The sequence below is a fragment of the Haematobia irritans genome, chromosome 3 (assembly GCF_050003625.1).
Source record: "Haematobia irritans isolate KBUSLIRL chromosome 3, ASM5000362v1, whole genome shotgun sequence".
NCBI classification, from domain to species: domain Eukaryota; kingdom Metazoa; phylum Arthropoda; class Insecta; order Diptera; family Muscidae; genus Haematobia; species Haematobia irritans.
In genome coordinates this window covers 226,643,772-226,657,655 of record NC_134399.1, presented here as the reverse complement: position 1 = coordinate 226,657,655, position 13,884 = coordinate 226,643,772, and the positions used below count along the sequence as shown (strand labels likewise).

Sequence of the window (13,884 nt, the reverse complement as noted above, 5' to 3'; positions counted from 1 at the left end):
GAGCGATAGGCGAACACTTGTTTACGTGGATTTCTTATGGGAAGCCCAAAATCCGCGATGGAATACCGTCACGGCTACCCTGCCAACATTTTTTGAATTTGGGGGCGCTTCTGAGAATCCCCACTACGTCGAAAACAATCATATACGACATCAAAAACTCGTCGGAAAAGCGCCGTCACTATTGAGAAGTTGTACCACGCCAAGTTACTACGAAAAAATTTCTCATCAGTGCAATTATTAGGTGCCTATTTAGATCAATTTCGAAGGACGCCAATAAGAACCCCTGCAAACTATCGGAAAAAGTGCATTTTAAGATAATTGTAGAAGAATCATTTTGGTCAAGTAAAACACGATTGTGTAGATGTTTAATGATTTGATTAAACATTTATAATTTCTTATAAATATAACATTTTTCGGTTTATCTCATCACATTTAACATAATTTTTTGCATTAATAAAAGAATGATGTTGAGTTTTAAGTAGCAAGTTACATATTGCAGCGTCTATCAGACAGTTTGTTTATTTTCGATGGAGACAGCGTGCCTGGAAAAATATTTGAAAAACGATCACTTTATTCTATTTGGAAAGTCGAAAATTGTTCACGATATACCTTTCACAATTTTAAGCGTAATATCTATGTCTTCAGAACTTTATTTTCGTTTTTATTTAAATAAAATATAACAAGCTGGTTACGCTTGGCGTTTCACAAAAAAATACTTTCATGTACATTTTGTACTTTTTGATATGCTTCCCCCATCACAGTTCGCGATGGTTGTGGTGACATTTACGAGTCTGTGGTAGCGATGAGGATGAAATGGAACTTTGAAATGCTGGCAGGGTAGCAGCCAATACACTATGGTCTGACGGATCCAATTTTTTGGCCAAAAATCAAAATTCTTTATTCAAAATTTATTACTGTCATACGATAATAAATACTACCGTTATTTGCCAGGGCTGACAAGATGTGCAATTTTCTGCATATAACACGTGTTGTGATTTTAACATATCAAGAACAATTTTCAAAAGAAAAGTGAAAATATCTTATAAATATTTATAATATGGAAATGAAAGATGATGGTATGTACTTTAATTATCGAAAAACAAAATGTGAAAATGTTAATGTGGTATGAAATAATAGTGCTATTATATAACCTCAAATTTAAATCAAACATTTTCGTAAAATTAAATGGAATAAAACTAAAAAAGACCTGCGTGCTGACAAAATTTTATGACGATAGCACCATTATTGAAAGCTGTAGCGTGATTACAACAGTCAGGCAGACACACGGACATGGTTATATCCTAGAATTTCTATCTGATCAAGAATATATACTGTATATAGTCAGAAATCGATATTTCGAAAGCATATGAAAGCAGTATAGTTTGACACGCCGTCCCCCACCCTGTATGGATTAGTCTTAAAGGGTTTGTCCTTTTGAATCAATGTCTAGAATATTTTGTGGTGATCAGAACAACCGCTTAAGCGCTATGATTTTTGGCCAAAAAATTGGGACCGCCAGACCATAGTGCAATGTCGCCAAATTAAAATCTATTCTTATTCCTTGGCGGAAAATGGTATAGTGTTGCCATTGATTATCAACATTTTACTGGGCACGTGACAATTTTTTTTAAATATCGCAAAAAAAATAACATATTTTTCATATATCTCCACTATTAAATAATGAAAAATCATTCTATATTGATATCAAAAACACTCGTAAATAAGAAAAGAGGGAATTTGTGCCGACAAGCTCATTCTATTTATAGGTGCGGGAAAAATGTTTAGCCTACCACCTATCGCTATGTTGATATTAGACACTCACAAAACTAGTCTATAGACACAGCAAAAAAATCTGCTAATACGACATTCTCATTATACTTCCAAAATCAAGATTAACTAGTTTTCAACTGTCATTCGGGTTATAAAGAGAAATTTAATCTCTAAAAGCGTGGATTTTGAGTGTAATGTGTTGAGCATATAAAACAGCAAAAAGTCTGCAGAAAAAGGTAAATCAGTCTTTTGCCATTTTTTTCAATTTTCTCCACGTTCTTGAAGTCTTCATCTCGTTGAAAAATGCGTATACGATATTTAAATCTCAAAATGTGACCGAAAAGTGTCGTCACTATTGAGAGGATGTACCACGCCAAGTTACTAAGTTAAAGGGTCATAAAGTGAAGCAGAAATTTTTGTAAAGCATATTTGATTCAATGAAATAACCATTAAATTAATGGAGATATTGATTCTTTGCGTTAAAGATATTTTGGGCTCGGAATCAACACCAAAATCTTTAATGGAAGGTCAAAGCCTTTTACAAAACCAATTCTAACGCTTACTTCAATGTAAAAAATGTTTTTTTTTTTTTTTTTAATTAAAAAAAAATTTTAACCAAAAGGTAAGTACTATGTTCGCTTTTCGCGTTGAAAATTTCGTGATTACTTTATTAAAACAGTTCAATATAAAGCAGATAAATTGACTCAATTGATGCACAGTTTCTTGTTCCCCTAGATTTCGACAGGACTTTACAGGAATAAGTTTGTTTTCATTTATAATTTTGATTATTTTAGAAAAAGTTATCACGAAAATAAAGTGGATTTCAACTCGAAAACTGAACATAGTACCCACCTAAAGATGCAAAATCCTCAAAAAATGTTCAGTCTATATATGAAGATGTTTTGTTTTTAATCCAAAGTTTACATATCTCAAGAAAATTTAAGGGTTATTTCTTTATATCACAAATGTTTTTCCTTACTTTAAGGAACATTTTATTTACTTCAAAGATTCGTGTCCTAAAGAAAATAGTTTGAAGCAAATACTAGGAATTTAATTTAATAACTTTTTTATTTAAAAATCCCAAAATTATTATATTACGCATAATGAGTGCAGATTCCTGTTTAACTGAAAAAGCTAGTGTAGAAAACAGACTTCCCCTGTAAATGTGGACCAAGACTCTAAAGTAGAAGTTATAATATGAGCTGGGGAAATTTCTTAATCAACTTTTAAAAATAATTAAAAAAAAATATTTTTGCAATAAACATATGTTAATTGTAGCCTCAATTTAACAAGGTACTTTTTTCTGACGTACGTAAACAATAGGTTAGGTTAGGTTAGGTTATGTGGCAGTTTATTCAGTCCATTGTGATACCATAGTGGTGAACTTCTCTCTTATCACTGAGTGCTGCCCGATTCCATGTTAAGCTCAATGACAAGGGACCTCCTTTTTATAGCCGGGTCCGAACGGCGTTCCACATTCCAGTGAAACCACTTAGAGAAGCTTTGAAACCCTCAGAAATGTCACCAGCATTACTGAGGTGGGATAATCCACCGCTGAAAAACTTTTTGGTGTTCGGTCGTAGCAGGAATCGAACCCACGACCTTGTGTATGCAATTTCACCACGGTGGCTCCCTACGTAAACACGTAAACAATAACCTCCGTTTTTTTTTTTTTTTGACGATAATATTGCGTTTATTTTTATTTATTCCCTATTCCTCTTAAATGAAAAAAATTAATTTATGTTACTTCGTGAGTATACACAGAAAAAAAATATAACCAAAATATTTCAAATTAAAAAGTTAAGTTGAAGTTGAACATTTTTCAATTAATAAATTAATTGATACAATTAACTTTTTAATCAAGATAGAAACATTAATTTAATTAAGTCGTTGATTGAAAATTTTAAAATTTTTAATTAAAAAATTAATTGATACAATAAACTTTTTAATCGAATTCGGAAGACTCAGTCAGTTAAAAAAGTGATGAACATTTTTTTAATTTTCAATTAAATTAAAACTGTGATTGATACTATAATTTTCGTGATTGAAGACATTTCAATTAAAAAATTAATTGGATCAATTAATTTCGTGATTGAATCGCAAAAAAACAAAATATTTTTTGTGTGATACAAACCTTCTTGGAAAAAAAAAGATAAAAATGTTTGTAACAACATTTGCTATATTTATATTAATTTAATTATTTTTATTAACATTTTATTTTATAATAAAACAAATGCAAAACATTTAACATATAATTACACTGACACTACATAACGCACATATAACGAGTGCAGTTCTCACTTTGTGATTTAGGGTGTACTTAAGATTGGGGTTTTGGATAAGAGTATTAAGGGAAAATGTAACCACTTTAGCGGAGAAACAAATTTTCATAACAAATAGTGAAATAATTTTGTGTAAGATTCATTGTACCACATATGTTAGTATGTGGATCCCTATGTAAGGTTGGGGCAACTTAATATTTTATCCAAATCCATTTTATTTTGAACTCGTTGTTGATGGTTTTATTTCAAATATTCACTAATATTGGATTTTAGTAAGGTATTCGCCTATATATTTGTGTATATTTGTTTTTGTATATAATATATAGTAGTATATCTCTTTCTTAAATTTCGTTTTGAAAATATTTATTAGCTATATATTATATATAACTATTTATATAATTTTCTTGTATTCATATTGATAGGTACATAGTTTTTTTTTTGTTTAGTGTACATAGGTATTATTATCTTTATTTTGTAATCTTAGATATTTAACAATAATTTTAGTTCTTTATTTTAACAGTCTTTCATGGCATTTGTTTTTTTTTTTCAATTAATTGTTGTTGTGTTTTTTATTCATTCAATAAAATAATTATATGGACATTAAATTTTATCAAACTCCACATATTTTATTTTTTTTTGTAAGGAATTTAGTATATTTCATATATATATATCCATAAAATGTTAAATATATTTAAATAACTCTTAATTTTTGCATAGCATTTATTTAGAAATGCCCAGTTTGCGAGTGTCTTTGACTGTAATAAATTCTTTATTAGTTATTGACAAGCGTCTGAGTATAACCCAAACAATTTTTTTTTTAATTTTACTAAAAATTACACTATCAAAAAGTGAGATTATAAGGGAGTTTCTCTAGACCATATGAATTGTATTTCTATGAAATTGTTCACATATTTTTTTAGGAAATATGCATCATACATATTTACTAAGTGGGCAAGGAATTTATATCTATTATATTCCGAAAATTCCTGTATAAATACCAATACATTTCTTATGAATAGCGGAAATGTTCGCTAGAGGTATATACGGGGCTTAAGTACGTAGATGGACTAACGCTTTTATTGCATGCCGGTAAGACCGTTTTAGAGAGATAATAACAATACGATGAGTGAAAGCTAATATTATTTGTTTTTTGAAAACTAATTTAACACTGGATAATCAAGCGATAATAGAAGACAATTCTCAGATTTATCCAGAAGAAACAAAACAATTATCATTACGTTTTACTGAAAAAATGTACGTCAGAGAGTATAAAAAAACAAGAGAACGAAACTGTCAAGCGAAAATGCGTCGGTAGGTGGCAGTCATGAGGAAAATTTCTCTAATATCATGCAGTTTTTGTCGACGCTTCTCTCAAATATCATACAGTTTGCGTCGGCGTCACCCTGTTCAGTTCTCTGCCGGCTTTAAGAAACGTAAGGAAAATAGGATTTATAAACTACTTTTTAATAACAAATGTTCATTTATATAAATATTTTCATTCTATTAAATTTTTTGGCAGACAATTTAAAATTATAACTACCGATGCCTATATAAACAATTTATCAAAAGAGCGCTTCGACCGCAACGTCGGTAATACCAAAGCTGCAGGCATTGTGCGACATCTATACGGTTGACATTTGTTGTTTTGGTAGAAGAGAAATTTTCGTCCTCTTGTATTTTTATACTCTCTGTGTACGTAGAGGGCAGTGTTGCCAGTATTTTCCGGGTTATTGTCCCCAAAATAGAACACTTTCGTCCCCAAAAATCCTCAATTTAATTTAAAATTCCCCACAAAAATCCCCAATAAAGTTTTGGCAAGTTTTTGAAAAAAAAAAATGTTAAGGAATAGGCTCTGCTATAAAATCCGTAATATTTTAAAATTGTAAAACCAGTTTCCGAATTGCAATAAGATGAAGATTACAAAACCAGGAGATGGGTGCTCAAAATATAATCCGATACAAGCCCAAGAATTAATTATGGGATTGAATCATCGAATTTTTATGTACAATTTTATATACAAATCGTCTTCTAAATGCTGGAAAAATAAAAATTGTAGTTCCGTCAACAAGTGTGATCATGAATCTAAACTTAGTTCTCCATCAAAAAATATAATTGAGTGATCGATGAAAACACTGCCAGCATTTCAAAGTTCAATTTCATCCTCATGGCTACCACAGACTCGTAAGTGGCACTGCAACAATCGCCAACTGTGATGGGGGAAGCGTATGAAATGTACATGAAAGTATTTTGCCATCACTATTGTTACAAAAGCCATTTTATATTTTGTGAAACACCAAGCTTCTTATAATTTATTTAAATAAAATCGATAATGAAGTGCTGAAAACATAGTTATTTCCCTTAAAATTGTAAAAGGTATATTGGTGAACAATTTTTGACTTTCCAAATGGAATAAAGTGATTGTTTTTTATTTTACAGACACGCTGCCTACATCGAGAATAAAAACACTGGCTGATAGACGCTGCAACATGTAACTTGCCACTTGTAAATCAACATCATTCTATTATTAATGAAAAAATTATGTTATGTTATGTTGTGATAGTGGTATAAATGTTATATTTATAAGAATTTATAAATGTTTAATCAAATTAATAACAGCTAAACAATCGTGTTTTACTTGACACCTAATAATTGCACTCATGCGATACTTTTCTGTGGTAACTTGGCGTGGTACAACTTCTCAATAGTGACGGCGCTTTTCCGACGAGTTTTGGATGTCGTATACGATTTTTTCGACGTGGTTGGGATTCTCAGAAGCGCCGTCAAATTCAAAAAATGTTGGTAGGGAAGGCGTTTTTGCGCCTATATGAACTCTATTCTATATGTATGGGATATATTTTCGAAATCAGCTATGAACGCAGATGCACGGGCAACACCTCGACCCGAGTCCTTACGAAATTTTTTCACAATAGTAATAATTGTTTAGGAACCAGAAAATTATAAATGCCGTGGAATAAAGGAGAGATTAGTTTTTTTTTTATATTTTGAAGATTCTCTGTACTTCTTCAAGCCCTTTTGTACGCATGTAGAAGAAAAGAATTTCATATAAACCATAACTCTAACCTTAACTTATTATACTGAACAGATTTCGAAAATTCCCCAAAAAAATTTCCAAATTTGTGGAAATTCCCCATCAAATTCCCAAGTCCCGAAATTGGGGGGGGTGGATTATTATCCCCAATATTGGCAACACTGGTAGAAGGAAACAATACAATAATTTAAATTACTTAAAATTTGAGCCATAAAATGTATTTATATTTGTGAAATTTCTAAAACAGGGCACCCTTATTTCTGTGGATACGAGGGTCATTCTAAAAGTAATTCTAAGCCTCACTTGCGCGTATTCCAAGAAATCAGTGTTGTTCATGTAAACCAAACTTTATTATCTATAAACAGATGCATATCATGCTTTAATTTAGTTACTTCATATTGTACAACCTCCTTCCTAGCAACACTATTTATATCAGAACTTATAAGTCACGCGAAATTTAAGAAATGTTCAAAGATATTCTAACAAATAGATTCAAAATATAAAAACAAAAAAATATTATTCCGAAAAAATCGGATAAAAGTATTTCATAGATCCAAAGTGAAATTTTAGACAAGCTCTTTGCCGTATTATCTCTACACTGAAAAAGAATATTGTCATGAGAACAATGATTTCATATCCTTAAAATACGAATGCGAATTTTGCTTAGCACAGAAGATGCATTTCTCTGATATAAAGTTTTTCCCAAAAGTCGATAAACTTTTCAATTAAGTCTTTTTGTCCTTATAATTAAGTAATTCAACTTAAAAATTGGCATCATAACATGAACGATTTTTTTTTTTTGGATTAATATGACTTTAATAACTTAGAAAAATTCTTTAAAATTAATGAAATTGTCTTTAATTTAGTTGTCTTTTTGAATCTTGACAACAAGGCAAAAATGTGTTCAAACATGTTTTTCAATACATTATTTTAAGGACATTTTTTACTTGAAACCTATCCGGAGTCTGAATTCGGAAATTAAAATTATAGTTAACACGCTTTGAAAGGACTTTTATAGCATATAAAGAAAAAAGCTGAAAAAACGAAAAATTAAAATTTGCTTCCTAGAATCAAGTACACAAAACCCAAATTTAAAAGGGAATTGTGTCTTAAAAGTAAGCTTACTTGAATTCTCCGTTTCTTTGGCTAGAAATCAATACAAAATCTTTGGAACCGGGCATGTTTTTTTTTAGTATAATTAAAAGCTTATTAAATAAACCGCAAGATTCGCGTGATTGTTGTTTTGCTGTTTTTTTCACACAAAAACATTTTTCTGATTCAATCACGAAATTAATTGATCCAATTAATTATTGAAATGTCTTCAATCACAAAATTATAGTATCAATTAAAAAATTAATTGAAAGTCAATTAAAAACTTAATTGATCCAATTAGAATAATTAATTGATACTACTAATTTTTGTAATCGATTTTTGTTTCAATCAAAAAAATTTGTTGAATCAATAAAATTTTTAATTGAATATTTTTTAAAACTCAACAATTTGCCAAATTGTAAATTCAATTCATAGTCAAATATCCCATCCGATTTTATACAATTTTTGTATATGTTCAATTGAAACATGGCCATAATAATTTTTGAACTATTTCATTTACATTATTATAAAATATTTTAACTAGCACTGGTTAAATGTGGGACACTATGCATTTCCATTAAGAATATGACATAATATGATTTGTGTACTTAGTTAAAGGAAACTCAATTGGTATATCTTATAACGAATCTAATTGCATTTTTTTTTAAACATAACTTCATTCACTTAAAAATTTAGCTACTAATTAAACGTTCTCTTAGATAGTGCAACAACCAAAAACTAATCCATAATATCTGCAACAAATATTTATGTTTGTATGTTTCTACAAATTGTGTGCGGTCCCTCGTACGTACCGTACATTATTATCGATGTAACAATCGTTGAATTTTAAATTACTTTAAACTTAAAATGATGTTTGGTACTTAATGTAGTTACGTGCATTTGTTAGCATATATTTTAATATTATTTACTAATTTGGTCTAATTTGATTTTTTTCTATATGATGACATCATCATTTTTTTAATTAATTGTATACTTTTAATAAATTTTATTGTTTTTATTATAGCTGAAAATAATTGTTAAACTTCTTAAGAAACTTTTGAAAACACAGAATTGTTTGCATATCTTTGTAATCTTGTGAATCTTTTAGGGACCCTAACTGCCACCCTACCTAACCTATTCTTCATAAATTCTTAGATGAATAGGTTAGATCAGATATTGTGGCAGCCCGTTAGTTTAGACTACTCAGTCCATTGTGATATCGGAAGTGGTGAACTTCTCTCTTAACAATGAGTGGTGCCTGATTCTAAGTTTAGCTCCATAACAATCATACTAATTCGGCGACATGAAGCAAGCCGTCACTGTATTCGCCTATCACCATGGTTATTTTTACACACTTATGCCCATATTCAAAACAATTTATTGACAGTTTATCGTAGGCATTTTCATTGTAGAAGTAGGCTTACTCTTTTCTTTAAGTTTTTTTTTGTATATGGGTGCTACTGATTCTACTTTATAAGTGTACAGGTGAGTATTAAGTTCGAGTTTAGCCGCTAAAGGTGTGTACTATGTTCGGTTTTCGAGTTGAAATCACTTTATTTTCGCGATTACTTTTCCTGAAATAATCAAAATTGTAAATGAAAACAAAGTCTTGCCGAAATCTAGAGGAACAAGAAACTGAGCATCAATTGAGTTAATGTATCTGCTTTATATTGATCCGTTTCAATAAAGTAACCGCGAAAATGTCAACCCGAAAAGCGAAAATAGTACTTACCTTAAAGTGAAAACTAAATCAGTAAAAAAAGGCATAAAATTATAGAATGCAAACTTTGTGAAAATTAGCTTTGGACTATTCCCCATCAAGTTATAATAAAATTTGCAGCAAGTATGTATAATTGTATGCCTTTTCTTTACAGATTTTGTTTTCACTTTCGCGATTTTAGCGGCTAAACTCGGAACTTAATAACCACCTTACACATATAACTTAGGGATGCCGTAGTTTGACATGAATCCTGAAAAGATGTCCAACAAAATGACGAACGAACAATTATGATATTTTTTATAGCTTAAAGTTCGAAATATATATCATACGTTAATCCGTGCGTTGATTGAAGAGTTACATTTTCTTTTAAGAGGAAGAGCCCGGGTTCATAGAACGGATTTAAACTGTTATGTTAAAATGTTATGGGCAAAATGGACTAACTCGTGTAAGTGAATTGAACTAAATTGTATTCCATTTTTTGAGATTTCCATAATGCGTTTGTTTAAATTAAGGAGAATTTATTCCATCTCCTAAAAGTAAAAAAAATGAAAAGGAAATTAACTAATGAACAAAATCTTCGGTGAACTTACGTTTACCACATTTAGTTCATAAAATGTTTGAAACATACTTGGAATAAAGAAAATTTCATTGGGTTGGGGTAAATTTCTTCAAAATGAAGTGAAACAAAAGACATTTTTTCTATTGCAAAAATTTATTTTGTTTCAATTTATTTTTAAGAAATTTATCCCAGCCCAATGAAATTTTCTTTATTCCAAGTATGTTTCAAAAATTTTATGAATTAGATAATTTTGGCCTCTCAAAGGCTTCCATCAACGCTCGGATTAACGCCTTAAGTGCTTAATTTTCAAACTATATGAAATCACAATAAATAAAATTAAAACATACATAAAAACAAGAATTTGGGCCTTTTCGGAAACGCAGTGTTGCGCTGCAACTGCTGCGCATCACATTCATAATTGCAACATCCGGCAACACTGTAAGCGTCATATGTTCTAAAATGCAACAATGTAGCATATGTTGCGCAAACGTAATAAAAAACACGCAGTATAAAAATGGCTGATGCAGAGAACGAGTAAAGGTGAGTATTAAGTTCGAGTTTAGCCGCTAAAATCGCTAAACTGAAAACTAAATCAGTAAGAAAAATGCATGAAATTATACATATTTGTTGCAAATTTTATTATAACTTGATGGGGAAAAGCTCAAAGCAAATTTTCACAAAGTTTGTATTCCTTAAAATGGATTATTAAAGAAAAGTAATTGTGAAAAAATTACGTTTAAGTATTAAAATTTCCAATTTAGTTTTTTTTTTTTTTTAATTATTATAGTATGTTTATAATATTTTTATTATATTTTCATAATTTTTTAGGGTAGTGGTTGATTCCAAGACAACTAAATTAATAGTAAGAGCACGTTTGGATATGGAGGGCGACTTTGCGTCAGGTCGAAAAAAAAATCTGTGTTATGGAGCAAAGTGATCGACAAAATTAAGGAAAATAAACCTGATTTCACGCTCACGAAGGAGCAGACAAATAGGAAATTTATAAATATGTAAAGATATTGATTCACGACTTCAAAGTATCCCAAAACTTTTAGAATCTTCGTATCGTCTTGCAAACTTGTTGCAGTATTAATTTTCGCTTTTTATACTTTAGATATCTTTTTTTCTGTAAATAACATAGATTTGACCCATTTGAAGAGTCATCTAATTCACAAATAAAATGTATTATATACTTTTCCATTTGTGGTGTTTTTGCGTTCTAAATTGCAAACAAAATATGCAACAAAAAAGCAAAGGCAACAGCTGCGCAATAAAATCAATGTTGCGCAGCAGTTGCAGCGCAACACTGCGTTTCCGAAAAGGCCCTTTATTCCATCATTTATATCGTAATACCCCAAAAAGAAAGAAATGTTTAATTAATTCAATGTATTTGTTTGTTTTTCTTTTCTTTTGTAGAAATTAAGTGTATAAATTGCACCATTTGTAATTCGATAGGTTATTTGTTATTACCATATATAGTATAGATATATTTTAAGTATGGTCACATATATACATATAATGTATAGTAATTTGTTGCCTATATTATTATATATACAAAACTTTTTTTTTATTATTGCAAGAGCATAATTGAATTAGTCTTTAGTGTCGGTTGAATCCATTCAAATATACATACGATAATGTGCTATTATTCAAATGGATAACTTTAAAAGCCTTATGACGAATTTAAAATTTATTAATCCTTAACTTTAAAGTATGTACTTTCTTCTATTATAGTAGATGACTAAAATTTCAATGCGCTTACATATAGGGGCGTGGACAATATTTTTTTTAAGGAATTTTGATTTAATTAAAATTAATTCTACATAAATAGTAGTAGAACGTTTTATATTGTGAAACCTGTTTGAACATCATCATGGGATATTGGCATTTCTATTTGTTGTAGGTCGCAAATTTGTAAAAAGTCGTGGGGTATCTTGAGATAGGCGCTGTGGAGATTAATTTGTGCAATTTACTGGTCCAAATGGTTCTCGACAGATTCTGTGTTTTCTCTTTGATAGGGAGACAATGAGCCCCTATTGATGTTATCTCTATTTTCATAGTTGCTTTGTCTATAATCAATTTCATTTGGTATATCCTTATAAGTGTCCTGATGTTCGTTGTGCTCCTCCTAATTAATAAATATTTACCTATTATAATGTTATAAATTATATTGGTCAAATGTGGTACATACCATCATTGTATTATTCTCGATATCTTCCATTGGAGGTATATTACATATTTGGTTATTATTTTCTAATAATTTTTGTGAACATTCTGGTGAATTGTCTGGGACTGTAAGAAACCAAAAAAGTTGTGTTTATTAGTAACTGATGTGGTCCTAGGTTTCTTATAGTCTGTTGACGAAATATCTAGCAATAATATACAGCATGAATCGACGGTTATAAAAAGTGGAATGCAAACAGAGATATATTTACTTGCTAAATACGATTGAAGTAACAGGTCTGTTCGCGTACTTTTCCAATAAAAACTACCAACTCTTTACTTAAAATTGTTGAAAAGAACACGAACGGCATCCAGTAACTATTTACATATTCAAATTTTTCAGCTTCTTAAATATTAAAAACAAAAAACTTCCAATTGTAGTTGCGGAAGATGTACATTGTACTGGTGCTTTGTTTGTTATCAACAACCAGCCGGCAACGTATGACATATTTTGCAAGATTTTTCTGGGGAATAATCTCTAGCATAAACTTGCAATTTCTCTATCTGATAGCTGTCAAATGTAGTCTCTCTCCGGCTCTCTTTTGCTGGCTTTTTGGTGTAAACGAACGACTTCCAGTAAAAATTTGTGATAATTATCGGGTTCTCGAACGGAGCTAATGTCGAAAATATATTCCGGCGAAATACCGGCATAGGATTGATATTCAATCTCTCCATAAAATAGAGATTTACACAAGCTCATTGACAAGATTACAGACGCAGCTGAAAAGGCAGCAAACTTTGGTGTCCTCGTATTGTGTTTAGGATCCCCACACAATTGGTAAACCGAAATATAACTCTTCAACATCCCGTAAGGGATGAAGCGGGAACTCTTCTCAACACCGACGTAGAGAAACTCTCGCTGGTCGCAACGCTTTCTAAATTATTTGATAATAATATAATGCCAGATGTGCCTAACGTAGTGGATTACACTTTGGCGAGTCCACTTTTCGACAAAAAGTTTGAGACTCTAATCCCCAACAGTGAGGCGTGGTGCACACAGACCCCGGGGAATAAAGAATATATAGATTTCTACACTGATGGCTCCAAATTGGATGGACAATTTGGTTTCGGAGTATATTCTAATGATCACAATGGACTGAATAGTCTAAGTGAGCCTGAATGTTAATCGGGCTGCCACTTTAACCTAACCTATATTCTAATGATCTGGAACTTCGAATAGCGAAAAGAT

The 13,884-nt window shown here is 30.6% G+C and overlaps 1 protein-coding gene across 7 annotated transcripts in view; it reads right to left on the bottom strand.

Moving 5' to 3' along the window:
- Positions 1 to 3,943: 3,943 nt before the first annotated feature.
- gce (germ cell-expressed bHLH-PAS) overlaps positions 3,944 to 13,884 on the bottom strand; it is a 77,239-nt gene continuing 67,298 nt past the window's right edge. For all 7 annotated transcript variants that reach the window (XM_075298201.1, XM_075298199.1, XM_075298200.1 and 4 more), the window contains 2 exons: positions 12,664 to 12,764; positions 3,944 to 12,600 (listed from right to left, as the gene is read on the bottom strand). In XM_075298201.1, the coding sequence (XP_075154316.1) occupies positions 12,442 to 12,600; positions 12,664 to 12,764 (260 nt within the window). In that variant the 3' untranslated portion in view covers positions 3,944 to 12,441. The remainder of the gene's footprint in view (positions 12,601 to 12,663; positions 12,765 to 13,884) is intronic.